Source organism: Planococcus citri, chromosome 1, assembly GCF_950023065.1.
Source record: "Planococcus citri chromosome 1, ihPlaCitr1.1, whole genome shotgun sequence".
NCBI lineage: Eukaryota > Metazoa > Arthropoda > Insecta > Hemiptera > Pseudococcidae > Planococcus > Planococcus citri.
Window position 1 is genome coordinate 78,107,941 of NC_088677.1, and position 26,282 is coordinate 78,134,222.

Below are 26,282 nucleotides of genomic sequence, written 5' to 3' on the forward strand. Positions count from 1 at the left end.
ATTTCACAATTTTGTTATTTTCATCTATGGCCAATTCAATTTTCTCTAAGCTTGCTTTGAGAAATTTGAATCAGCCAGGGGGCATATGCAACGGCCAAAATTGTTATTCCAAACTTATCTGATAAATTTTCCAATTTTTCGAGGCATTCGCGAATTTTCTCAATAATATTTGGCTGTGCTCGGTTTTTTGATTTTTGTTTATGTACTCGCTAAAATTTCATTTTTTTTTTCATTCCTTTTCAATTCGTTGGTTCGTCAATATACTTTTTCTTATAATTTTTTTATGTACTTACGCAAATTCGCGAAATTTATATAATGTCTATTTGTTTCATGTACTTTTCATGTTTTCTTTATAAATGAATTTATCTAATGACCAGGGTGTCTACTGGCAAGAAAAAGGCAAGAAAGTTAGAAAAAGGCGAGAAATTCGCATGGGTGGCAAGAAAGTTAGAAAATAGTATAGAAATTCCTTTGAAAAGCAAGAAAATTTACAAGAATTCACATCAAAAATTTCTGAAAACTTGAAGTTATTCCACCAAAATTTCAAGTTTTTATATTGTTAAAATTGATGTTGTTCTACTTTTCAAATGGAAAATTTTCCAAAAATTTTGCCCTCGCTTCACTCGGGCCATTCAAGATAGTGTTTTCACAAATTTTAGAAATTCAAAAATTAAATAGGAAATTTTGGATTTCCAGGTAGGGTAATTACTCAAACCACTTGAAAAGTGCAATTTTTTCATTTTTTGAATAGAACTAACTTTTCAAAATTGTTGATATTATTGTGCTCCGATGAAAATGTAAAATAAAGCATACAAAATGGCCGTTTTTTCGTTTTTCACACAAATGTTTTCTACAAATTTTCGCTCTCGCTTCGCTCGAGCAGTAATTTTACCTTCATTTCAGTAAAATGATCATTCATTGTAAAGAGTTTTCTGAAACAACCTAAAATGTCGATTTTTCGTGTCTTAACAGGGTGTCTACTGGCAAGAAAAAGGCAAGAAAGTTAGAAAAAGGCGAGAAATTCGCATGGGTGGCAAGAAAGTTAGAAAATAGTATAGAAATTCCTTTGAAAAGCAAGAAAATTTACAAGAATTCACATCAAAAATTTCTGAAAACTTGAAGTTATTCCACCAAAATTTCAAGTTTTTATATTGTTAAAATTGATGTTGTTCTACTTTTCAAATGGAAAATTTTCCAAAAATTTTGCCCTCGCTTCACTCGGGCCATTCAAGATAGTGTTTACACAAATTTTAGAAATTCAAAAATTAAATAGGAAATTTTGGATTTCCAGGTAGGGTAATTACTCAAACCACTTGAAAAGTGCAATTTTTTCATTTTTTGAATAGAACTAACTTTTCAAAATTGTTGATATTATTGTGCTCCGATGAAAATGTAAAATAAAGCATACAAAATGGCCGTTTTTTCGTTTTTCACACAAATGTTTTCTACAAATTTTCGCTCTCGCTTCGCTCGAGCAGTAATTTTACCTTCATTTCAGTAAAATGATCATTCATTGTAAAGAGTTTTCTGAAACAACCTAAAATGTCGATTTTTCGTGTCTAACAATAAAATTCTGATTTTGCTCTCCCCTCAATCACAAATAAAAATATAAGCTCTTTCATGGTTTGATCCTGTAATTGTATATGTCACTGGTATTTAGCACGTTAAAATTTTGATTTTTGTCAGAAAAATAACAATTTTTTGTCGGAAAAATGACATCATATTCCCCCTCCCCCAAATAACATGACTTTGATCCGCATTCAAGTTTACTTTTTATATTTTTGTTACTGTTGTCATCATAGGATTGAATTCACTTCAGTAGACTTGCCTCAACGTTTGTTTTCATTACGTTTTTTATTACTATTTTTTCATTTGAGAAATTAATTCACTTCTCTGCTTTGAAGAATAATTTGTTGAGAATTTTTTTTTGGGGGGGGGGGTTGAAGGGGTTAGCGAAGATTATCTATGCGTAAATAAGAAGAGGGGTAAGAAATTTCATTTTTGGAAGCAAGAAAAAAGCAAGAAAAAGGCGAGAAATTCGCTTTTTTGATTTTAGTAGACACTCTGATGACGATTTCTACTTTTCGTATCGTCATGTTGGTTACAGTATGAAAAGCAGCATTTTATCGGAAGGGACTTGGAAACTCTCTTCTAAGGTTCTATAATCTGTGCTCGATGCTTATATGTGTGTATTCTATTATCGAGATATAAGTATCGAATACCGCCTTTTCTGGCACGTAATACGAGTTGTTGGAGGAAGAAGGGAGGGGGGAGAGGGTGGAAATTCGTTGACGTTTTCTCTCGCCGAGGAAATGGCTCGAAATAACGAGTGTTTGATAAACAAAACGAGCACATGAGTTGGTGAAAGGTATCACGAAATACTTGCTTGATATGTGGGAAAGAACACTTGGGCAGTTTGCTATAAATGTGGTTTTATTTTATTGTAGATTGTTGTATGTGTTGAATCCTGCAATGCCCAGATAATGTTGGTGAGAAGTGTCAAAAAAAGCATTCGAAACTGACAATTTGAAATAATTTTGGAGTTTTCAATAAGCATGGGCCTGAATGGTTGAGAAATTGTGATGTTAGTACATTTTTAGAGTATCGAAATTGATGGGTCTGGATACTTTTCAAGACTTCCGTTACTTATCACGAATGTTACGAGATGGTCGAAATCTTATTTTCCTTTTCATATTTCCCAGCTGAAAATATCAAGCTGGTGACTGTTGCCAAGATTATTATTTCTTGTATGTAAATAAGGTAGTTGTTCAACAATCCATACATAGGAGTTTTTTTTTTTTTGAATGCAAAAAAATAGAAATACGATGAATTTGCAGAGATGTCTACCGGCACAAAAAAAGGCACGAAAGCACGAAAATTTCTAAAAAAAAAATTTGGCGTCATTATCAAAAATATCGTGGTTTTCAATTTTTATTCAATATCCTCTGTTCCATTCTTCTTGAATTATAAATTTTCAAAAGCTTTTGCTCTCGCTTCGCTCGGGCTACTTCTTTCTTATTTTCCGAATTGAATTTTCTACAAAGCTATACCCTTCAAATCTGAATAATTCAGTCTACTTTTCAACCAGTGTACCATATAGGTAAGCTAAAATTTGAAGCATAAAACCTGGAGAATGAATTTGCTTTTGTGTTGGGGAAAAATTATGCAATCAAGTAACGAACGTACACGCGTATTTTTCAACTTCAATACTTGGAAATTGGTTGAGAATGGAATCAAAATCAGTTTGTTACGATGCATTTTTGATAATTGAATTTTCTTTTTTTACTATTATCACAGGAAAATTATAGGAAAATTCGCAATTTTAAATGAATTGTGCATATTTTTCATTACTTTCCCTATCAACTTTTGAAATTCACATTTTTTTTTTGCAAATTCAACAATTGGTTGCTAAAGTTGTAAAAAAGATACGCAATTCATCCAAAATTGTGAATTTTCCCCCTGGTTTTCTTAAATGTTTTGCCATAAGGATTCAAGAAAATACAAAAATAAAACCTTTTCCAATCATACCTAAGTATTCTATTGCCCTTGCTTCGCTTGGGCCACCTGACTCCTTTTCAAATTTTCTGAGAAATAATTGTTCAAGAACAATGAGCTAGTTTTACAAAATCTTGAGTAAGGGAAGAAATTGAAATTTTGCGGGTTATTTTCGTCAATTTTTTTTTTAATTCAAAAAAGTAAGTATTCCAAAAATCACGAAAATATTGTCATGATTTCATTGATGTTGCCAATATCATTGATTGCTAATTGATTGATTTTTTCCATCACAATACCAACAACTTGCGACTTTTTCTGCAAGGATCACTAATGTGCGATAAGAAATTTATGATAAAAACTAGATGGAGGGAAGTTGTTGCGTTTTAAAAGTAAGCTCCACCCACAATTTTGACATGCGCAATATCGGATTTTTCACATTCACTTTAGCGATTCTCGCGGAAAAGATTGCAAGTTGTTAGAATCATGATAGCTCATTTATTCAATTAAGCAATTCAATTATTGTAATATTTAATATTGTCATTTGTCAGCATCCCTGCATAACTTTGGATTTCAATGAACTGTAGAAACCAGTGCTGAAAATGGTTACGCTACCCGCAAACTGGTATTTGGTTAAAATACTGGGAAACCCACTAGTAAGGGTAAGGACGCCCAAAACCGACCAGTGCCTAATCTCGACCACCCTTTATATCTCGCCTGTTATCAGTGTGTTCCTCTATCACAGACAATTAATTTAAGACCAACTTGACAACTGTAAAGCCAAAACTCGCGAAATAAATTGAATTTGAAGAAATTCCATGATCAAAAAATTGTTTTTCACTATTTTTTAATGCCAAAAATGTTCAACTTGTTATAACTAAATTTGTGGTGTTAGATATGATTTGTGATTGTGATTAAAGTGAGATTTTAATGGTATTGCCGTTTTTGTAATCAATCGCAGGTATGTAAAGAAAATTTTTACAAAAGTGTAAAACAATATGGGTCTCCTGATCCCAACTACCCATAAGATCATGTAAATTCAGGGTGGTCGGGATTAGGGTACCAAATTCATTATTCAAACAGTCATTTTTGAGGTGCCTCGGAAGAAAATTCCGAAAAGCCATAAAGAATTATTCTATAACCCCAAATTTTAATATGAGTTGGGGGAAGGTTCAACCTATCTTTTAAGCCATTTACTGTATTTTCATGTGAAATAGTATTTTATTGGTTGCTGCACTTTCAAATGTTGTCGGAATTAGGATACCCAACTTTTGGAGGTGGTTGGGATTCCACCTCCACCGCCGGAGAGTTTCGATTTCTTGGGCGGTGTGTAGACCAAATTAGTAAGGATTCCGTGTTCTCCTACTAGAGATTCGTACGCTGTCTGACCCAACACTTTGATCAAGTTCAATATACCGTATGTGCAACCAGTTTGCTTGCGTGGTTGTTCTGGCGGTGGTGTGGGGTTTGCTGGTTGACATCCAGGTGGACATGGGGGATATTGTTGTGATGGGTCGTGCTGGAGATATGGATTTGATGGTGGTTGTGGTGGTTGGCGGTTATATCCGGAAGGAGGATTGGGTTGTGGTTGTGGAGGTTGAGAGGTGTATTGAGAAGGAGGGTAATGGTATGGCTGAGGAGGTTGACTGTGGTGTTGGGAAGGAGGATGATGGTGTGATTGTGGGGGTTGACCGTTGTATCGAGGAGGAGGAGAAGGAGGATGACGATAGGGTTGCGGAGGCTTACCGTTTAATTGAGAAGAAGGATGATGCTGTGATTGTGGAATTTTTGGAGGTTGAACGTCCTGTTGAGGAGAAGGATTACGTTTCGGTTGTGGCGGTGAAACGTAATGTTGTTGGGGTTCTGAGGCAGGTGGATAAGCGTATGCATTAGGTTGGGGCCGCGGTTGTAAAGGCGGTTCATCATCTTCTTCGTCATATTGATGAGGTTGACGCTGCTCTGGTGCTGGTGGTGGAGGTTGAATGGTATGTTGAGGTGGACGCTGTAGTTGTGAGGATCGAGCTTGTGGCTGTGGTGGTGCTTGTAGTATCGCTGTACTTGGTAGTGAAGGTGGGATACTCGGAACTGCTGTTTCTGTTGGCGTGTGTGGTCGTGGTGGATTTGGTGGTTTCACGTCGGAAGGTTGATTGACCATTGGAGCAGCCTACAGATATAGAATTTTATGAATTTATGGTGATAAACTTGACGAATAAGAATGAATTTTGTGAAATCGTGAGATGGGTAAAAAATGTAGCCCAGGTGTATATTGGGTTCATTTATATTTTGAATTTGAATACAATTGCATCGTCTCCGGGTAACTTATAGTCCTGCTTATACTGCTTTCCTCACTTTTGTCCTGCTTGTGTACAGTTTTTTTTAATATTATTTTAAAAAAGACTCGTTATTGGCAAATATTTTCAAGATTATCCTGTTTTTGCCAAAATCGCCATCTCCATAATTATCGAGAAGTTGTAATAATTATTGTCAAAGTTTCCACGAATGAAGGTCTCGTTTTTTCCTATCAAAACTATAAAAAAAAATCGTCCCTATGTTGTAGAATAATGCCGATAAGAGTCCTGATTTTGTCCCCAAAATGACGAAGAAGTGCTGTATTTTGCCAAAAATTGTTTTAAAAAGTCTGATGAGTTGTTTTCTTTTCTTTGTTTTTTTTTTCGTATTGTTTGAAATTTTCCAACAAGTCTCTTTTTTCTTTTGTGCTAAGATTTGTCAGAAAAGAACTTTCAAAGAGTCCCATTTTTGTCCAAAATGGTTACGAAAGTCCGTTTGTCTGCCAAAATTGTCAACGAAGTCTATTTTTTGGTGAAATGCTTTTTGCAAAAAATGTCAAGGTCATATTTTTTGTAAAAATTGTCAAAGAAGTTCTGGTTTTGTAAAAATTCTCAAAAAATCCTAATTTCTATCAAAATTGTCGAAATGTCTCGTTTTTTGCCATTATATGTAGCAAATGATGTTCATCTTTTTGTTTCATTTTTATAAAATCAAGTTGGAAAATGGCCCCATCCACTCCACAAAATTCAATTTTTTACTATCGTAGATATGTTTTAATTTACCTGGCTGATCTCAGCGTACAGCAACAATGGTACAATGGCGAGGAAACATTTCATATTTTTCACAACGAATAGGTAACTTTCTCTTAGCTGAGCAAGGTTCTAACGTTGAATTATTCGCAAACGTGGCTCTCGTGCTGGTTTTTACAATCGTTCAATGTGGTTTGGTAGCATTTTTGCGACAATTTTTGGCAGTCGATCTGCCAAAATATGCTGAAGTAATTGCAACATTTGCTTGTTCAGACGAATCGATCTGATCCCAGCTGTTCTGACTTCTGACGGTGTTTTTTTTTTCGGTAAACTGGAGCTTATTATAAATGAAAATGGGTCGGAAAATCGTATTCGAAGTTTAGTTCATTATCATCAAGTTTGGTGACTCGTCATGTTACCTATTTGCGGTTATTTTTGCTATTTTTTTTTTTTTTTTTTGGAGTTATTTTTAGTTCGGTTTCTTAATTTAACGTCGCACTTGATCGCATATGGGTTGCGAGTGTGCACGATATTTTGTTTTCGTGTTGGATTTACACCGATATTGACAGGAGCAATGTGGTACGTGGAGTGATATTTTTGAAATTGTTGGTATTTTGGATCAAATTTTGACGTTTTTTGGTTGTTTTTAATCGTTAGTGCGTTGTGATTTTTAGTCATGATCATTTCATATCAAGGTTTTGATTCTGGTTTAAGTTTAATCATAATCACAAAGTTTTTTTTCTTGTGTTGGGTTTTGAAACTTACAAAAATTTCAAGAGGGATTTTTTTCGCAGAAAAAGTTTTTTTTTTCAAAAATATAATTTAGGATCAACTTATCCCTAAATTTTTTTTTCTGAGAAATACCAGAAAAATTCATATTCAACCTGTACTTGGGAGAGATTTTTCGTATTTTTTCGAGATTTAGTTTAACAGGACCAGCTGTAGGTAATTTGTTTCTAGTGTGAATAGGATTTCGAAAACAGACAGTTTTCTTTCCTCATTTCATTAGTGTTTAAACGAACACGCGAAGAATTTTCCTCAAATAAGAAAATTCTTGCCGAAGTACAGATAAAAGCATTTTGTTTTCTCTGTATTTTATTATCTGTTGTTGGTGTTCGTGATGCTGGCGCCTTGTTCGTGCCGTATACGAGTATTTCACGCGTAATAACAAAAAACGTTAATTAGCTGAGATTTTCGAGCTGTCTCGTGCTTCGTGCTCCGATTCTCGTATTTCTTTTGTTTTTATCGCTTTGAAAATTCCATTTTCGAGTAAAATTCAAGTAGGCTGATGATACGACGTGTAGTCTCGTATTGTTATGATTCGAGTGACTTTCTAATATACTCGTATTTGTAGACTCACCTTGTACGAAAGATTTGTGAAGTAGCGAAGGACATTTTAGTAATCGTATCTTCATATCATTGAAACCAGAAACATTCGAGGATTTAATTAAAAACTCTCATTTAGGTTTAAAGATGAATTGGTTTGGTGATGGGGTGTACCTATTTTAAGGTGAGATTTACCATTACGAGTGTCAGTTGACGAATTATTTGTCAGAAGGTTCGAATGTGTTTTTGTATTAATGAGCAATGTCTGTTGTGGAATTTCCCATTTTGAGTTGGTGTTTGAGAAATTTATGGTCCCTTCAGTTTTAAATGGGCAAAGAGTCGCGAGAAAAAGTTTTCCCCTCTTTTCGACGTATTATTGCCCTCGCTCGCTGTCAAAATCACAATTTATCCACGTTTTGAGCGCCAATCGCCCCTGATAATTTCGAAATTAGGCAACACATTTATCATTTGAGAGTGTTTTTTCTATTTTCGGGGTACCTGACTACCTGGTTATCAACTTTCAAATTCATATTTATTTACCGTTGAATATCTTGTATTTTTTTTTCAAATTTTTGAAAAATTTCCTGACCCGATATTAATGAATTATTTGAGAAACGTACTCGATCTTTGGGCTGGGATGACGTTCATAGCTTTCTTGAATTTTCAGCCATTTATGTAAAAGTTGAAAGTGAATTTCTTCAATCATTTTGACGAAATGACAGAAAAAGAGAATTGTATTCAAAACGATGGAATTAGAAGTAGTGAAGAGGAGATGGGGAGGGGGTTAGATTCAGTTGTTCCCCCCCTTTCTGTTTGTAACGCACCAAGGAACCAATCGAGGTGTGCCCAAACTGTGGCCTGTAGCCTTCAAACCTGAATTTCAGCTTTCTAAATTCAGTTTTCGATTTTTAAAAATGGATTTCATTTTTGAAAAATTCCAAAATGGCGTACAAAAGGAGCTGGGGGTTTTTGAGGGGAGGTTTTTCTTTGAATAGGGGCTATTTAGAAAAATTTTGATCAGAAATGAAAAAATACTAAAACTTTATTTCAATTTTTAAAAAATTTTCCCAATTCTGGGGTGCTCTCCACACATGAGGATCAACATTGTTGGAGAGACCGAAGGTTATTTTCTTGAAAATGAAGTGTCTAGAAGAATTTTGACGCAGAAATGCGAAATTAAAAATGAAAAGTATATTGACTTTAATTTATTCCATTTTTCATATTGTATAGTTTGAAGTTTTTCATGAATTTTCATCCTCTTTCAGAAGAATTTTGATTTTCATCCTGAAAGTTTTTTTACTTCGATACCTAAATGAGAGAGTCGCCTTTTTCCCTTCCCAAAAATTAAAACGTGTGAAAAAATTCAGTTTTTTACAACATTTTTTTTTTCAATTTTAGCTGTCTTTTCCCCTTCTTCAAAATTGAATCATTTGAAAAAAAAATTGTTATAAGTTCTATATTCTCACTTCAAGAATTTTTTCCCCTAATAATAAAAAATATGGGGGGATGGAGGGGAGATGAGAACAAAAATTTTTTTTCAAGTATGAATAAGAGTAACTCATTAGAAAGGATGGAAATGTGACATAGGGCAGATTGGCCCCACTGCCGAAGGTAGTGCTTATTTTACTGACCCCTTATATTGAAAATATTGGGAACGTGTGAAATTATTAAGAAATGTAAAAATCTCGCATTCTTCTGTACATTATGTACATGACGTCAGGTGATTGTCGGAACCCTCCTTATTAAAGAGTTCGTGACAAGGACAATAGAATGACAGATTTATGAGATCTCTGTTTAGCGACGTATGTGGCGGCATTCCACCCCCTGTGACAGGTCAATTAATCAATGATCTCGCGGCTCGCGTCATGATGACATTTATGATCGAAGATAGGGTTTAAGAAAATTATTTATTAGCTCTGTACTTGTACATAGCAATTCTCACGCATTGCGCATATACCACCACTCTTTAGGGGTTGGGATTTTGCTGCTATGTACGTCTTTATATTAGAGATTTCTTGAGAAAAATCTTCACTTGGTTTTGGGAAATACTAGTTAGCTGGTTCCTTGTCGCCTATTAATATAACAGATCGTGGATGCGTCCCCACGGGAGGCCACGATCCAGTGATGGTTATTTGTACCCTCTTCTAGCGAGGTAATTCAATTTGTTTTAATATATTGATCGATCCGGTGATCGATAAATAGTATCTTTTTTGGGAAGTTTGTTATGTTCCGCCGCATATTCGGATTATGCAAAGTGTTATGCGCTATCTCGTTTAGTTAAGTTCCATCGATGCCTTTAGTATTGGGGAGGCCACTGATAGAGATGGAAAAAAGCGTATAGTGTTCTGTAAGTAGTGAAATATGTATACTATTTAATTATAAGTTTTTCGTCATAGCAGGTCTGACTAAAATGTCTAGTGCTATGACCTTAATTAGACGAATACCTAGTTATATTATCAGGTGCCTAATAGGTATATAATTCGCACGTCCTATTCCACCTGCTTTCTCACTATAGGTAGAGTTGAGTCATTTACGTCTCCAAATATCATTCATTCAAATGCTATGTGAAAACATAATTGCACACGATATATGTTTATGACGATTTGTAAATAGTGTAAATATATAGTATAAGTAAAACAGCGTTTTTATTTATGACTATAAACATTGAATGTGTATGGTTGAATAGATAGGTTACAGCCTTCTGAGCTAGCTGGCAATAGGCAATTATTCCCCTCATAAGGAATAATTTTTACGTTTCTAGGGAGATAATCTACTACATTATCTCCCGCTCGCTAATCGCTCGGCGGACAAATTAGCGATTCTCTCCCTAAAAAACGTAAAATATTTTATGGAACTGGAGAGATAATGTGATTTTCAACCATTTTGAGTTACTTCCCTTGCTTCGCTCGGGAAATAAACCTCAAAATTCGTTGAAGATCACATTATCTCCCTAGTTGCATAATATACTATTATCTTCACTGAGTACGAAATCAATCATTTCCATTTCTCCCTTAAGTAATCTATCCGATTTCAACTATAACAGCCCCAAAGTTGATTATTAGCTGTGCAAATTACTTTCTGATCCCAGGGCCGGGCCGTCAAGAGGAGGGAGCAAAGGGGAGCAGTTTGCCTCGGGCTCGCTCTTTTCTGGATGACCTGGCAGAAAAATGGCCTGTGTTGGAAGAAACCCCTGTTTTTTTTTTATTTTTCAACGATACCTCTTGCCCTCGTTAGAACTTTCGCCCTTGCTTCAATCCGGCCAAATTGTTTCTTTCTTTTAAAATTTAAAAAATCACATATTTTGAGCTCTCAAAAATCCAAATCAGAAAATGAAATTTTTTTCAAAAGTCGTATGAATATGATATCAATCGACAAAATTGGTATTTTTGACCCCCTCCCCCTCCCCTTATCAAAAAACTGGTGACTTCAGAATGGTGAAAAATGGTGGGAAAACTCATTTTGGGGTGTCGAACCTGTCGATATTGATTTCAAAACCAATATATTTCCATCATTTTTTTTTCAAGCCGAATTTCAGGAAATCCCCATTTTTGGATTTTCAAAAATTCACCAAAAGTCGAAAAATCAGCTTGAGCACCTGAAATTTGTAAGCTTATTTGGAGGTTTCAAATAATGATGTTTTCAAAAATTGCATTCCCGATCAAATCGAAGGTGGAGATGGACACCTCAAGGCTCAAATGATTCTTTTGCTATCTCACATGCCACTATAATCCTTTGCATTGGAATGAAATGAATCAATAATTTACATTTATAGCTGTATCGATTTATTTCTTACATAATTATAGACTCATTAGAATATATCACGTACATTTTAAAAAATCTTTAACAAACAGAAAAAAATAGAAAACGTAGTATAAAAGTTGAACGATCCAAACTGCATGACGATATTCCTGAAATATCAGTATCATTCTAAGATTTCGATAATGAACCTCAAAAGTAATATTTTTTCCTCAGCAATCTGAGGCTTAAAAGATTAAAATCGAAAACAAATAATGGCATTGGACTTCATAATAAAATTTTCTAGCCACTCGAAGAATCACACGTCATTTTTCGTTGAAAAATTTCAAACACATTCAAATCACGGGGTATCCCTAACCTATCCCCTACTTGAAAAATGAGCAGAAAACGAGTCTTTTCCACGTAGTAGGTATATTTCCCAATAATTATTATCAACACGAAAATCCGATATTCGAGAGTAAAATTACGATTGGTTCACATTGACGACGGTCACGTTAATAACGCAAGAGCAGCAGTTAATCTGAGGGCTACAATTGATATTTATACAGTTACTACAATTGACTACGTCGTTGCCGACGCAGCAGAAATTACACTGTTTAGTACCGCCATCTTGACCTGTTGCGCATGAAGCGAACCGAGTTCGAGGGGAGGCCTCAGTTCGATAATCTTTGTACCAGAAACTGTTTCTATTTTTCTTAACGCGGGGTTTTTCACTTTGTTCATTGGTTTGTTCGCATAACGATGGTTTCTTCTTGCCAAACGAGATTATGTAATTACGTTTACGATTACACTTCTTAGGCGGCTTTTCACCGGTTACCACGTATAAATCGGTTAAACTGTTGACTATGGCTGAAACGCAAACATTCACCAGGTTCATGAGACCGTTTTTCCAACCGGTTCTTTTCTTAGCAGGGGGTTGGGGAGGTGGCACGGGTTGCTCGCACGGGGGCATCGTTAATGGAGATGGACATACGGGTGGTTCGGGAACTGGTTGTATTTCTGGTTGGTCTGGTTGGGTGGGTGGTGGTGGTGGTGGAGGTGATGCCGGAGGGTATGTTTGTGGTTGGGCAATTTGAGGCAATGGTGCTGGAACCGGTGGTTGTGTTTCTAGCTGAAGAGGTGGTGTTTGTATTTCTGGCTGATGAAGTGGTGGTGTTGATTCTGATGACGGTTGTTCTGGCTGATCTACTGAAGGTGGTGTCGATGAAGGATCTTCTAAAATTACTCCAGATGTTGGAAGTGATAGAGTTATAGAAGGTGGCTGGTTCGAAGGATCATGCGGTGCTGGGTTCGAGCTGGCTAATTCCGTTGTAGGTGCAGTCTATATTGATGAAAAAGAATATTATCGAAAGGGGTTTACCAGGTAGACAAAAAAGTTGAAATTATGTTTATTTTTGTGACAAATTTCGTCAACAATAAAGTTATAACTTTTAAAAAATTCTATCTAGAAGATCCTAATAAAACGTGGGTGCCTAAACACTCGAAATTAACGTATTTTTATTTTGAATTTTCGATTTTTAATGCAAAATATTTTTCTGGAGCAAAGTTTGAATTTTTAGGAATTTTACAAAATTCAAAAAATGAACTAAAATGATCGAAATTTTACGTTTCGGTTTATTTTGTGTGCTTTTTCAACTCGAAAAAAATTTTCTTCTTATTTTATTTTTTTTGATTTTTTTTTCTTCAATTTAATTTTTGAGAATTCAAAAAAAAAAATGTTTGAAAATTGATTTTGAATGGCGCAAATGTTCTATTGTGAGTGAAAAATCATTTGTACCTTCCATCCCTTCCACTTTATGCAAAATTTCAACATGTTTGATTACAGCGAGCGTGATCCATTTTTTGAATATTTCGTTGGTATTAGAATGATGGTTATTTTCACTTGATATTGTAATTATTGTCAGTTTAAAATTCAGTGACGATTTGCACTTTGATGCACACTCGTCATTGACGCACTTTGTCACTTGTTAGCCCGCAATAATAGTATAGGTAGGTATCGTAATATGCAATATATTGCAATATGCATGAACATTAAACAATGAACTTGAGCGATGAAAAACCTGGTTGCATTTACCTGACAAACCACTGCGTATAGCAACAATAGTAAAACTGCAAAAAAACGACTCATATTCGCGAACTTATACCGAACAACTGTTCGTAAACTTTGCCATTTCTCGTTTCAGTGTTCCCAACTCCCATTACCTACTGGTGTACCTGGCTACCTACGTGTCGTATGTAGGTCTAGGTACATGGAATATGTGAGTGGTATGTTTCGAGTGCGATTATCCCGTGTATTTTACGTATTTATTACACTGGCAAATTTTACAACTTAATTGTGAGTACGATAGGAATCAACACCCTGCACTGCAGTGTAGCTGATTCATGGCAGGTGTCAAAAACGCTTGTTTTTTCGATGATGGGTTTTGTGAAAATTGCGCTCGTCACGTGTCGATCACATCGCCGATTACGAAAGTTAATTAATAATTGGTGGAAAATTCAGACAGTCGGGAAGCTCGTTAAGCTTCGAAAACGACCACCTATGCTCTATCAATCATTTTGCCAAAAATTCTCTAGAAGTACCATTCTTTCGGAGAATTTTAAAATTATCATTTTTCTATTCTTTTTGATATATCGTTCGAAGAAATCAAGATATCAAGATAGACTGATCTCAAAAAATGTCTTACCAATAGCCCTGATGTTCTCCTTGATATTCCATTTCTCAAGGAGGGGGCAAAATCAGATTTTTAAGCACGAAAAATCGAAATTTTGAATTAATTTTCTAAAAACTTTTCGTAATGTCAGATGAATGTATGAAAATAAAGGTAAAATTGCTGCTCGAGCGAAGCAACAGGCAAAATTTTTCGAAAAAATGGGTCCAAAAAACCGGGGGAAAAGTTCATTTTTGCATGTTTTATTTCGAATTATTTGCTGCCCTTTCGCCTTGGCTCCGCCACTGGGTGGGAAAGTGAGGAGTGTGAAAATAAAGGCCCCACAATTAAATTCATTCGAGTTGTGATCAACCTAACATCAACCTAACATTTAGGGTCAAATGTTACCATTTCGGTTCTTTCCTGAAAAAAAAAACACACATAGCAAAAGAGGAGGAGCTAGAGGTGCACATTGCACAATAAGCGTCAAAAACTGTCGTTTTTGGAGGAAAATTTGCAAGTTCCAAAAAAATCGGAGTCAGACTGGTTGAATAATGTTGTGGAGGGCTTCAACTTTCGTGAAAATTTCATTTTGAAATTTGATGTTCTATTCTAAAATTTTTAAATAGGGTACTAATAGGTATCTACAATTTTGAGTAAGTTTTTTTGGCGAGCAAAAGTGCAAAAGTTTTGAGAATTTGTTAATTTTTATGTTTGGTTGAATTTGATTAAGGTGCTTAGATGATAAGTACACTGAAAGAAATAGACAGTAATAGTTACATTAAAACAATGCACTCAGTGCATTAAAACGCGGTAATTTTGGTATAGGAATGAAACGCATTAATCAGTACACATTTAGAGAAGTAACTATTAGACAGAAGTGCAGTAACCATTCCATCGTTTTTATTCAACAGTATTTAAAAAGTGGGGTTAGGTATTATCAATTTCAAGTTTCTCCGCACATCTAAATGATTTTCACTGCAACGAATTTTACAAGACCTAATATCCCTATCCCTATGAAAATTTTCCTACCTAACCGGTATTCGAACCTGCAACCTCTCGTTCTAACTGCCTACACTTAACGACATGGCCGAGAGTAGAATGTTTGATTCAGACCCTCGAAGTATTTATAAGTTTTTCACTGTTTGGGAATGTTTACCACTGACGACGTACTCAGTACATCGTTTACTGTATTCAGTAAATCACTACATGGTTCTCAGCCATGTTTAAGGAATGTAATCATTGCTTACTATACGATGTAATTATTACCCACCAAATGATGTTCTGAATACCATGTCTGCAGGACTGAGTCCCCAAAGAAATGTAATGAGAACATAGAAATGAATTTTGGAAGGTGATGCAATAAATCCATCCTGGCGATGTACTCATTCCATTATTTGATGCATTCTCTGATTTGAACTATGCAATCATTACGTAATTTGAAAATTACTGGACTGTGCAGTAACCATTGCATCAATTTCGGGACCGAATACAGCGTTTTGAAAATCATTTCTTTCAGTGATAAGATCTTGCATCACTTTTTTCAATAAAAATTGGGCTTTCAATCAAATTTGAAAAATTTTGTTCCAACCTGTCCCCCCCCCCCCCCTCTAAAAAATACAAGCAGCATTGTTTTTAAAAGGACTTGAAAAAACTAATTCTCTTCTCAGACCTATACTCATCATTCAATTTCCCAGCACATTGGCAAGGATGTTGAAAGTGCTTTTTGCCATTCCAATCCTCGACTTAATCGTTGTTTATCAGCACTCCAATGTTGATTTTGACTTCTTTATCGTCTCTTTTTGTAAATCTCATCAACCTGGTCTTGCCAGCGTTTATTTTCATTCCATATTTCAATCCTGCAATGTTAATTCGGTCGATCATCTTCTGCATCTGTGCTTCTGTTCTAGCAAGGATCACTTTGTCATCTACGTAACTTATTTTGTTTATTCTCTTGATGTTGATCTTGAATCCCATTTGTTTGATCCGCGCTTCTCTCATTATTTCTTCTGCGTACACATTGAACAACCCAAGTGAGAGGGGGCATCCTTGCATCACACCTCTCTTTATACCACATCCGTTCTCCGAGTACTCAGTTCCAATCTTGATGTTTGCACTCTGCTACCAGTACAGGTTCTTGATTATTTGCAGGTCTTTGTCATCAATATTGTATTTTTTCAGGATCTCCCAACATCTTCTCATGGTTGATACAATCAAATGTTTTCTCATAATCGACAAAGCAGGCAATGATTTCCCCATTTGCATTCAGTGCTCTTTGAATGATCACTTTCAGCGGGGTGATTGCATCTATCATCCTGTTTTTCACTACAAAGCCATATTGAGTTTCACTTAGATTTTCATCTATCTTCTTTTCAATTCTGGCATTTACAAGTATGATGGAGAGTAGCAGCTTCAGTGTGTGGCTCATTAATGTGATGGTTCTATGTATATTCAGAGCATTTTTGCGAGTTGTTCTTTTTTGGTATTGGTACAAAATTTACAGCTTTGAAGTCCTTAGACAGGGTACCTTTCATTATATATTCCATTTATTATCTTCAACAGCTCCTTTTCATACTCTGGTGTTATATATTTAATCAAGTCTACTGGTATGAGATCTTCCCCCACTGCTATGTGGTTTCTGGCTCTCTTCACTGCAGTGTTCCTCAGCTCCCACATTTCAATTCATGGTGCCTCCTCCGTGGATGAAACTTCCATTTGAGCCGGATGTGTATCATCTCCATACAAGCATTCGGAAAATTAGAATACCGCCAGCATGCCAATGAAAATTGGATCCAAGCCGTTAATGACGATTGCATTTCAGTCATGAAAGACGTGAAAATTTTAGGTGAACATAATTGCAATAATACCCAGTCCATTAATGATTTATTTCACTATAATCAACATGGACGATATCCCGAATGTAATGGAAATAATGCACGCGTATTAAATTCCCAACCAAGTATCATCTCCATACAATTCTTGTATGTAGCTGATCCAGACCTCTTCAGTTTCTTGATTGTTAACACAGTACTTTCCATCTTTTCCTCACATAATATATGCTATTCCACTTTGCCTTTTCTTGTGGGCAGCCATCATCTGCTTCATTTTGGTATGCATTTCTGTAGAGTTGTGCCTTTTCTCTAGATGTTCTATTTCTTGGCACTTCTCCTCATACCACTTGTTTTTGGCCATTCTACACATTCCCATGATCTCATTATTTAGCACCGTGTATTTGATACTGGTTCTGTTTGCTTTTCTTCGTTCTTCCATTATTGATCCAGTATCTCTTGAGTCATCCATGGTGTGTGTTTTCTTTTTCCTTTGATGAGTGGAATCGACTTTTCTGCTGCTGTTTTAACCTTTCGCTTCCATGCTTGCCACTTTTCCTAGATACCTTGTAGGTCCAAGAAACATAATAAATAAAAATGATGCAAAATCTAAAAGCTTGAAAAATGCATAAAGCTTTAAAAAATCCTCAATTAGCTCTACTTTAATACCTCAAACTCGTTAAAAACATGAAAAAAATTGAAAACTTGAAGAATTTTATTAACTTGGAAAAATCTCAAAATTGGTAAAATTTCTTTCAAACTCAAATAGATGGGGAAAATTCAAAAAAAAAATTGAAAGTTTTTTTTTCTATCAAAATAAGCGAAGAAAATTCAAAATAACTTTGAAAACATTCAGAAGGGTTTAAAAATGCGTGAGGTTTTGAAATGATTACCTAAGTAAGTAAGTAGGTACCTACATTATAAGTAAAGTAGGTATAAAAAAATTGAAACTCAAAAATTTCAAAAATCCAAAAAAAATGCATAAACTTGAAAAAATTTAAAATTATTATTTTTACTTTAATACCTCGAAACTTCAACAGTGAAAAAAGTTGAGAATTCCAAGAAATTCATAAACTTGGAAAAATCTCAAATTTTTTTAAAAAAGTGGGAAAATTCAAAAAAATGTTGCTAGAAAGTTTGAATAAAAACTTGCAGAATCTAGAGTTAAAATCAAAATGAAAAAAATCAGTACAAAGTGATCTTGAGACTTTTTCTACCTCGATTTTCAAAAGTGAAATTTTTTCGCGGTCGTGGAACCCCTGTCGCATTTTATTTTATTTCGTTCCAATTTACCAATTATTTCGTCGTGATGTGAATATTTGGTCAATGCTGTGAGTTATCAAAGTTTATTCATTTTTTTTAAAAGCTGTTTCAGAGCATCAAATTTTTTCTTTGTGCGGCTTAAAAGAATTGTTAGAGAGGAATTTTTCCCCCCCAAGCTTGTTCATGTTGTGATTCACGAATTTGAATGAACGATTTATTCTTCACTCTTGTAGCCCAGTGGCTCTTAAGTCGCATCAATATCGAATTGTTCAATTTAAATATTCATTGTGTACCCGACACGTATCTTGAAATATACAGCAATAATCTTCGGTGAACGACTCATTTTCGCAAAGAGCCGATATAATAATTTTACTAACGTTGAAATATTCGTCTAAGTCCGTCTTACCTACATTCGTACTTCTCTGCCTTTCTACTCGCATAAATTAAACTATCGTGGCATTTTACTTAATTTCCGCGTAGGTAAGTACTCAATTAGTTGGTAAATGAACATATGTACAAGAACTTGGCGTACCTACTGCATTTAATTGGTTGGTAAATGAACATATGTGAGAACTTGGTGCACCACCAGTCATTTTCTTTCGAAATTTATCTAATGATGTCGGGAAAATTAGCCATTTAGGTACTGAACAGTCATTAAGGTATGTATGTATGTATGCGTTGAAACGTCTCTTAGCAGTTGTGTTTGTTTTGTTTTGGACTAACTTATGAGATGTCGTTACTTGAAAGTTTGTAAAATTTTCGCCGAGGAAAATTGCTCAATGTCGTTTCTTACGGCGGGTATGTTATTTTGCGGATAAATACAAGTGGCCTTTTGTAAATTTAGTCTAGAACACATGTGACTCTAAGGCCTTTTTTTTTCATCTTCATCACAATTTTCCAACTTAGGTATAATATCCTTTTGCCTCATCGTCAAGAATTACGTGTGTTTTTCGCGAAATTCTCATCTAGGTAAATGAACGAGTCACGACACTCACGAGTTACAACGAGAAGAAAAATTGTATACTTTATGCCTACCTCTCTACCTTACTCAGTCCTATACACGTTAAATATTCAGCTTCAGATTGATATTGTGACATTTTTCTATTCTTCTTTCCGGCGTATTATTTTCAAAGAGGAAAAAAAGTCGCGTAGACGGTTATTGCTATTAATTATTTAGGATTATTTCCCTCGAAGCAATTGTCCCGTATTTTGGCAGGTGAAATACGATGCGATGTAATTTATTTTCTCGTGTTTATTGTTGGCATTATTTATTTCTTTAGGTTTTTTTGACGTAGGCTATGCTCGTACCTATAATTCGTCTATACTTTTCATTGGTAAGAGTATCTTCTCGATCCTATCTGCTCGTCCGATCGTATCATGTTTTTATTGGGTTTTAGAAAAGAGTCTTGAAACCAGCATCAATATTTGATGGGGTTTTCGTACGTATTAAAGCTTTTTATGTTTTTAACTGCGTAGGAGCCCGAGAAGTAGGTATTCTATAAATATTGTAAAAAAATCTGGAATGAGTTTGTCGAAATACCGACTACAAAGTTCGTACTGGCTCGAATACAGAAAAAAAATACAATTTGAAGTTTTTCGTCGCATTTCTGTTGAAAAAAAATTAATGAGGAGTCGAATGAAAGCCTGAATTTGTAATTTAAATTTCGCGAAAAAGTTGCTGTTTGATGTGGTAAATTACAGATTACGAAAATATGCTCGATTGAAGTTTCATTGGATACTTTTTCGTCCTTTTTCTCTCCCTGTTTTCTCTTTACCTGGGAAATGACACGCGATGTGTTTTCTTTTGGTGTATTTTTCTGGGCTGTTTACAAAAAATTATTTATGCGTAGGTATTTTGATTTGAACAAATTATTTATCATCAGTTTTATGAATGACGAAAAATTTAGAACAAAAACCGAAAAAAAATGATACTGAACATGCCTCTTTAGAGATCTTTCAACCATAAAAATATCCTTCTTTTTAATGATGAAGAAGATACCTATCCAAAAATTTGTTGTTGGGGGTTTTTGATCAACATAAAACTTTGTATATGAAAAATGAAGATAGAGGCACTGAGCGGGGGGGAGGGGCAATGACACTAAATATTTCAGATTTTTTCGACCACTGCAACGATCTTGAAATCCACTTTCAAACTTCGACACCAGGCCACTGTCGAAAAGTTTCAAAATCGAGATAAAATCAAATTTTTTGCCAATTACAAAAAAAAGTCCTGTTCGAAAATGTCAAACATGAGGAATTCTCCTGCTATCAAAATTCCTGATTTTTCTAAAATGATGCCAAGTTGGCAATAAATCGATACAGTTTCCAAATTTGTGGAAGGGTAGAAGGGGGAGAAGGTGTTTTTTGCTTTCATGATTTTTTAAATATAAAATTATTACGTCCTAAAAATTTTGGTAACAATTTCTCTTTTTGTTTGGAGCCTTGAACTTTTTCAAAAATTCTGAAAATCGTGATCCAAAAGCTGAAAATTTTGCAGAAGTTCTTCGAAAAATTTTCCAAAGAAATTTTTGACTTTTGCCGAAGTTTTTACCTATTTTGATGAATTATTGCATTACATCTTATTCAAGACTCTGGAAAAACGACCCAATATTGAGCTCAAAATTCTTCATAAATGCTCAAGGAATATTTTCGCAGGAATATCTGAATTTCTAGTGAAATTTTAACCCATTGTGATCAATCGCAAGGTTACTTGTATAGTGAATAACTCTGTGTAGGTTTTTTTCCTAGGTTGTTTCCAGAAATTGAGTGAATCTACTTTGATCTGAATTGATTTAGACCCCCCCCTTCCTCTCCCCTGCCTTTACCAAATTGACACATTTGAAAACAGTTTTGCCAAAATTGCTTGATAGTTTTTATTTTTCTGTAAAAATTGCGAAAAAGTTTTCCTTTTTCAATCAAATTTTAAAATGTTTGATTACTTATAGGTAATTTTCTTGATTTCAAAAATTTTTATTTTTAGTAGTTTAAAAAAAAATTAGAAATATTTTAACTTTAAAAAATTTTGTTTTCTTTTTGCAAAAAAATAGGACTCGCTTTCTCCATTTTTTTTTTTTTTTTTTGATCAAGTTTCAATTTTTGTTCAAATTCTCTAGTGTCCAATGTTGAACCAAAATCTTAATTTTGATCCGAGTCTCTCCATTAAATTTGAGCATTTCAGAAAGTTTCCTGATAAAGTTCCAAGTTTTTGTCAAAAATCGTCAAAAGTCTTCATTTTTCTGCAAAAATTGCGAGAAAACCTTGCTTTTTCCAAACAATTTTTTTTTTTCAATAAGACTTTGAAATATTTCAGATTTTTATTTTTTTTCTTGTTCTCTTTAGAAACAGCAAAATGTTCACGTGAGGCAAATTTTGATTCGATTGCCCCCCTTCCCCGCCCTGTGATCCAAACTGAAACAATCGGGAAAAATTCTTGTCAGGTAGGTACTTGAAAGTTTCACCGATTTGTCAAAAATGCCCTAAAATTTGTGTTTTTTGTAATATAGATACCTATGTATTTTTTTTTAATTTCATTTTTTTTTTTTTTTTGTTAAAACTGCATAAAAAGTCATGTTTTGTGCCGATATTACAAAAAGAAGGACAAAGTCCAGACATTTCCCATTTTTTTTTTTTTTTTTTCGATCAAACTTGACTTTTTCCTTCAGAAGTTTACATTTTTTTTCGGTCTTTTCTAGTTTTCTCGGGAAATGTAAACAATTTCACCCTCCCCTCCCCTCCCCTTTCCTTCTAAAATATTCAAGCATTTGAAAACGTTTTCTGTTTTTTTTTTTTTTTTTTACAGAAATCAGTGGGAAGTTAACATTTTTTTGGTCAATTTTTTCATAATTTTCTGGCTCTCTTGGAAACTTATCACCGCCCCCTCTCCCCCTCCATCACACACTTTTCCCATTGAACATCTGAAGCAATAATGCCCATTCTGAAGCAATAATGCCCATTGCTCAAAAATGTTCGTTTTTTTTCAACGAAAAATTATGTTTGTTTTTCATTTTTGAAATCAAATTTTGGATTTTTTTTTCTACTTCATTCAGAATTTCCACATTTCTTTCTTTTTTTTTTACAAGTTTTCTTCAAAAATTAAATTCTAATAGATTGAGCTAATCTCCCTCCCTCGGCTGCTCTTACAAATTGAACGGTGTGTTTTTGAGGAGGAGGGGGGGTGTCCGTCCTTTGAACGTTCATAATTCAAGTACATACATTATATGCCTTGGCGATAATTGGAAAATTTATTCAAAACATTTATAATTAGAATGTAATTTTCTAACTTGATAATGTTGGATTGGTTCATGATCTAGATGTTCCGAGACTCTAAGTACGCTAAACAAAAAAATAATGTACATTTTTTTCCAACCACCTTAATTTATTTCCACTACGTTTACGTTGGCGGCGCCAGCGCAAATGTTGATTTGAGGTATGAATTTCCATTTGAAAAGTTTCGAAAAATTGAACAATCGTTTACCAATGCAGCATCCGTTGAAGTGAACATTAGTTGTTTTGTGCTTCGGACCTTTAACAGCAGGAACTTGAGCAGCAGCAGGAGCAGGCTGACCGAGCGCACTAATTTGATTATGGATGTAAGAGAGAGTGACCGGCGGAAGTTGGAGTGTTTTTGTATTTTTTGCTGGTTCCTCTTCTTCCTCACTTTCATCACCTAGTACCGCAGGTCCAGCTGAGCCGAAAATACAACAGGCTCTTACGTCTCCGCTGTTTTTATTTTGTTTTTTCTTCGGTGGTTTTTTTGGTGGTGGTGGCGGACCGCAGGCTACTTTATCGGGTAAATTAGTCAAGATACCATTTTCTCCTGCGATAGCCTCATATAGGGTATTAGCGCAAAGTAAAGCTAGTTTTTTCAACCCGTGCCATACTCCGGTTTTCTTCTTTTGATCCGTTTCGGTATTCTCGCCAGTTGGTTTGTTTTCGTCGTTTACTGGACATTTACATTGACACTGGTGTGGACAAGGTACTGCTACAGTGTTTGGTGGACAGTGTCCGTGTTCAGGTCGTACTATCACGTTTACGTTTACTGGCGCTGATGCTGATACGGTTTGGCCCTCTGTAGGAGATGGATTCAATTTGGGAGAAGATTCGTGCGGTTGAGCAGGAAGTGTCTCTGGAGCAGGTGTTGATTGGGTTTGGCCTTGTGTGCCGGGTGTAACTGCCATTGGATAAGCCTGCGTTAACAGAAACAAAACAGATCATGAGAAAGTGCAAAAAAATGTTGTGTGAGGTGTTGAGAGAATTGCTATTCGTCCCTTTGCCTACTCTGGGAAGGTCCAGCTTTCTTCCCTCCAATCTCTCAAACAGTTTGTACGTCTCATTTAACCTCATACAACAAATAATAACAATAGAAATTGTCTCAACCATTTATTTATACTCAATTAAACTAGACATACTATCATCTTAGGTGTATTCACGTAATACATGGTACTTTTAATACACATATAAAATATGCAGTTCTGCTCTATGGGCATTCCCAATAACGTCTCGTGAAAGGAGCGACTACTCTCAACGACTCTAGGAAACTGCAAAGCATTCACAGCAGCCAAATCAGCTTGTGGCTTGGAGGAATAAATCTGCCAGATCGCGCTGAGCCGGAGCTCAGTGCAGCCACTTTGCTTGGGCATAAAGTTTCCTAGCTACCTGAGCACTTCCGGTCCTCAGTTACCCTCTACAGAGGTGTTGACTTGTTCTAATTTCAGAGGATATTTCCCACAAGAATGGAAAAAGCAATCATCGTTTTAATCCTAAAGAAAAATCCTGATCCAACTTCTCCTGCTAGCTATAGACCAATCAGCCTGCTGACTTCACTCTCCAAATTACTGGAACGTATCATCTTGAAGCACTTGACTGATCATATCAACAGACATGAAATATTGCCACGGTTTCAGGTTGGCTTTCGAAAACATACAGCAACAACACATCAACTCCATCGTCTTACTGAAATTATCCCCCAAGGTTTTGAAAATAAACAGTACACCGTCACAGTGTTCCTCGACATTAAACAAGCTTATGATTCTATATGGCATTCCGGTCTCCTACAAAAATTGCAGAATACTCAAGTACCTCGTTACTTATTTGATATTATCAAATCGTTCTTATCAGACCGTTACTTCCAGATTCGCATCAACAATTCACTTTTGAAACCTAAACCCATCTTCAGAGGCGTACCTCAAGGAGCTGTTTTAAGCCCTACACTTTTCCAACATCTACTGCAACGACATCACAACTTCATCAAATGCTAAAATTGTTCAATTTGCAAATGATACCTGCTTATGCACCCAAAGTAATAATCTCTCAAGTGCAATCGACAAACTTGAACAAAGTATCAACACTACTAACTCCTGGCTAAAATCCTGGAAACTTGAACTCAATCAAACAAAACAGTTACAAAAATCTTCACGCTGAGACATCACTGTAACCCTGCCAGACTCCAAATTTGTCAATTTTTCGTGCTTTATTTTTGACTATTTTGGGAATAAAATGCAAGCTTTCGGAACAATGTTTCCCCTAATCACCCCCTCCCTTTATTGATGACACGTTTAAAATGGAATTTGTTTGATTTAGGTGGTCTATGTTTAGTTTGATTGGTTGCTTCACTACATATATTGCATGCACATCCAATACGTATAACTGAAGGAGTTGATTATAGGTAATGTTTAGTGGAAGGAGAGGGTTGGGGTCAGAAAGTCAGCCCCCACCAACTCGTTACCAAGCATGCTGATTTTAATTTTTTTCAAGTTTTAAAAAAATTGCCCGTTAGGTAAGTGAAATAAAAAGTATTCGTTTTAAGAGACCAAAGATGAAGGGAATGAAGGTACTTCCACATTGAGCTGTTAACAGTTCAATATTAATCATTTACCTGGCTCATGACGGCGCACAACATCCATGGCACAACCGCCACCGCGAAGAAACAACTCATTTTTTTACAACAACGATAATGCAGTGTACTAAACGACCGACTTAACGTCGAAATACACGTACCCATTTTGTACGGCTTGCATTCGTACTGTTTTTAAACATTATACAAATGTACTCGAGTGATCGTATTTAACATTATGTGACAGTAGGTCTAGGTAGCTAGGTTTCAGGTACATGCGTACATATTACCTACCATGCTACGTATGTAGGTATTTATTTGGTTGCAAATTTGTTCAAAGTTAAAGTTGTTAAGAGGAGAATTTTCCATTGATTGGACGCAGCCTGCACTTGATGCTTGTGAAGCAAAACGTCGAATTGTTCCATCTGTTGCTTTTGTGTGTGTGGGCGTTTTTTTTCACCAGCAAATGTTTGGATAAACTTGTAAAACATGTTTTAGGTAATGAAAATTGCTCGAAAATTACCCTCTATGGTTCATTAAGCGTTGGAAAAATCCTTTGGCGTCGTTTCGTTCACCAGTCTACTGAATTTTGTTGCGTGGTTCGAACAGAGAGGCGAGTACACGTGTACAATTGGGCGGACAGCAAAAAAAAAAATATTAGATGATTTTGACCAAATTCAGTAAACACCTTCATTTTGGGTTAGAAGTCGCTTAGAAAAAATAATAGCTCCGGAGGTGCGCCTGGAGGGATATATGGGTCCTCAAAGAGGAGACATATCTGTTTTGGAAAAATGACCCGGTTCCAAGTGATGATTCTGCATCAACATAGGCCATCGCCATTATCCAAGACCCCTTCTTTGATTGGTTGAAAATTTGTAAAGTTCTCATTTTTAATAGGCAGGCGATTTCTTGTGTTGAGAATATATTCTGACCAAAAAATTAATTTTGGCCCCACAGTTCTGTTCCCGAAGCAAAGTTGAATTAAAATTACATTTCAAGAAGATTGTACCTAATGGATAAAGCTTAAGTTCTGATTTTTCAGTTTCTTCTTCTACTGACTAGACGTTAAAGTGCACTAGTTTTTTTTTCCGGCGCAAAA

The 26,282-nt window shown here is 35.4% G+C and overlaps 3 protein-coding genes across 6 annotated transcripts in view; 1 reads left to right on the top strand and 2 right to left on the bottom strand.

Moving 5' to 3' along the window:
• Nucleotides 1-26,282, top strand: part of LOC135834890 (uncharacterized) — a 157,038-nt gene that overhangs the window by 52,640 nt on the left and 78,116 nt on the right. The gene's annotated exons all lie outside the window — the stretch shown is intronic.
• On the bottom strand, nucleotides 12,007-14,060 carry LOC135833835 (uncharacterized). The gene is made up of 2 exons (XM_065347628.1): nucleotides 13,687-14,060; nucleotides 12,007-12,933 (listed from the first exon to the last, which is right to left on the bottom strand). The coding sequence occupies exons 1-2, from the start codon at nucleotides 13,738-13,740 to the stop codon at nucleotides 12,076-12,078; spliced, it is 912 nt and encodes a 303-aa protein (XP_065203700.1). The 5' UTR covers nucleotides 13,741-14,060; the 3' UTR covers nucleotides 12,007-12,075.
• Nucleotides 22,529-25,711, bottom strand: LOC135833896 (uncharacterized). The gene is made up of 2 exons (XM_065347715.1): nucleotides 25,226-25,711; nucleotides 22,529-23,537 (listed from the first exon to the last, which is right to left on the bottom strand). The coding sequence occupies exons 1-2, from the start codon at nucleotides 25,349-25,351 to the stop codon at nucleotides 22,722-22,724; spliced, it is 942 nt and encodes a 313-aa protein (XP_065203787.1). The 5' UTR covers nucleotides 25,352-25,711; the 3' UTR covers nucleotides 22,529-22,721.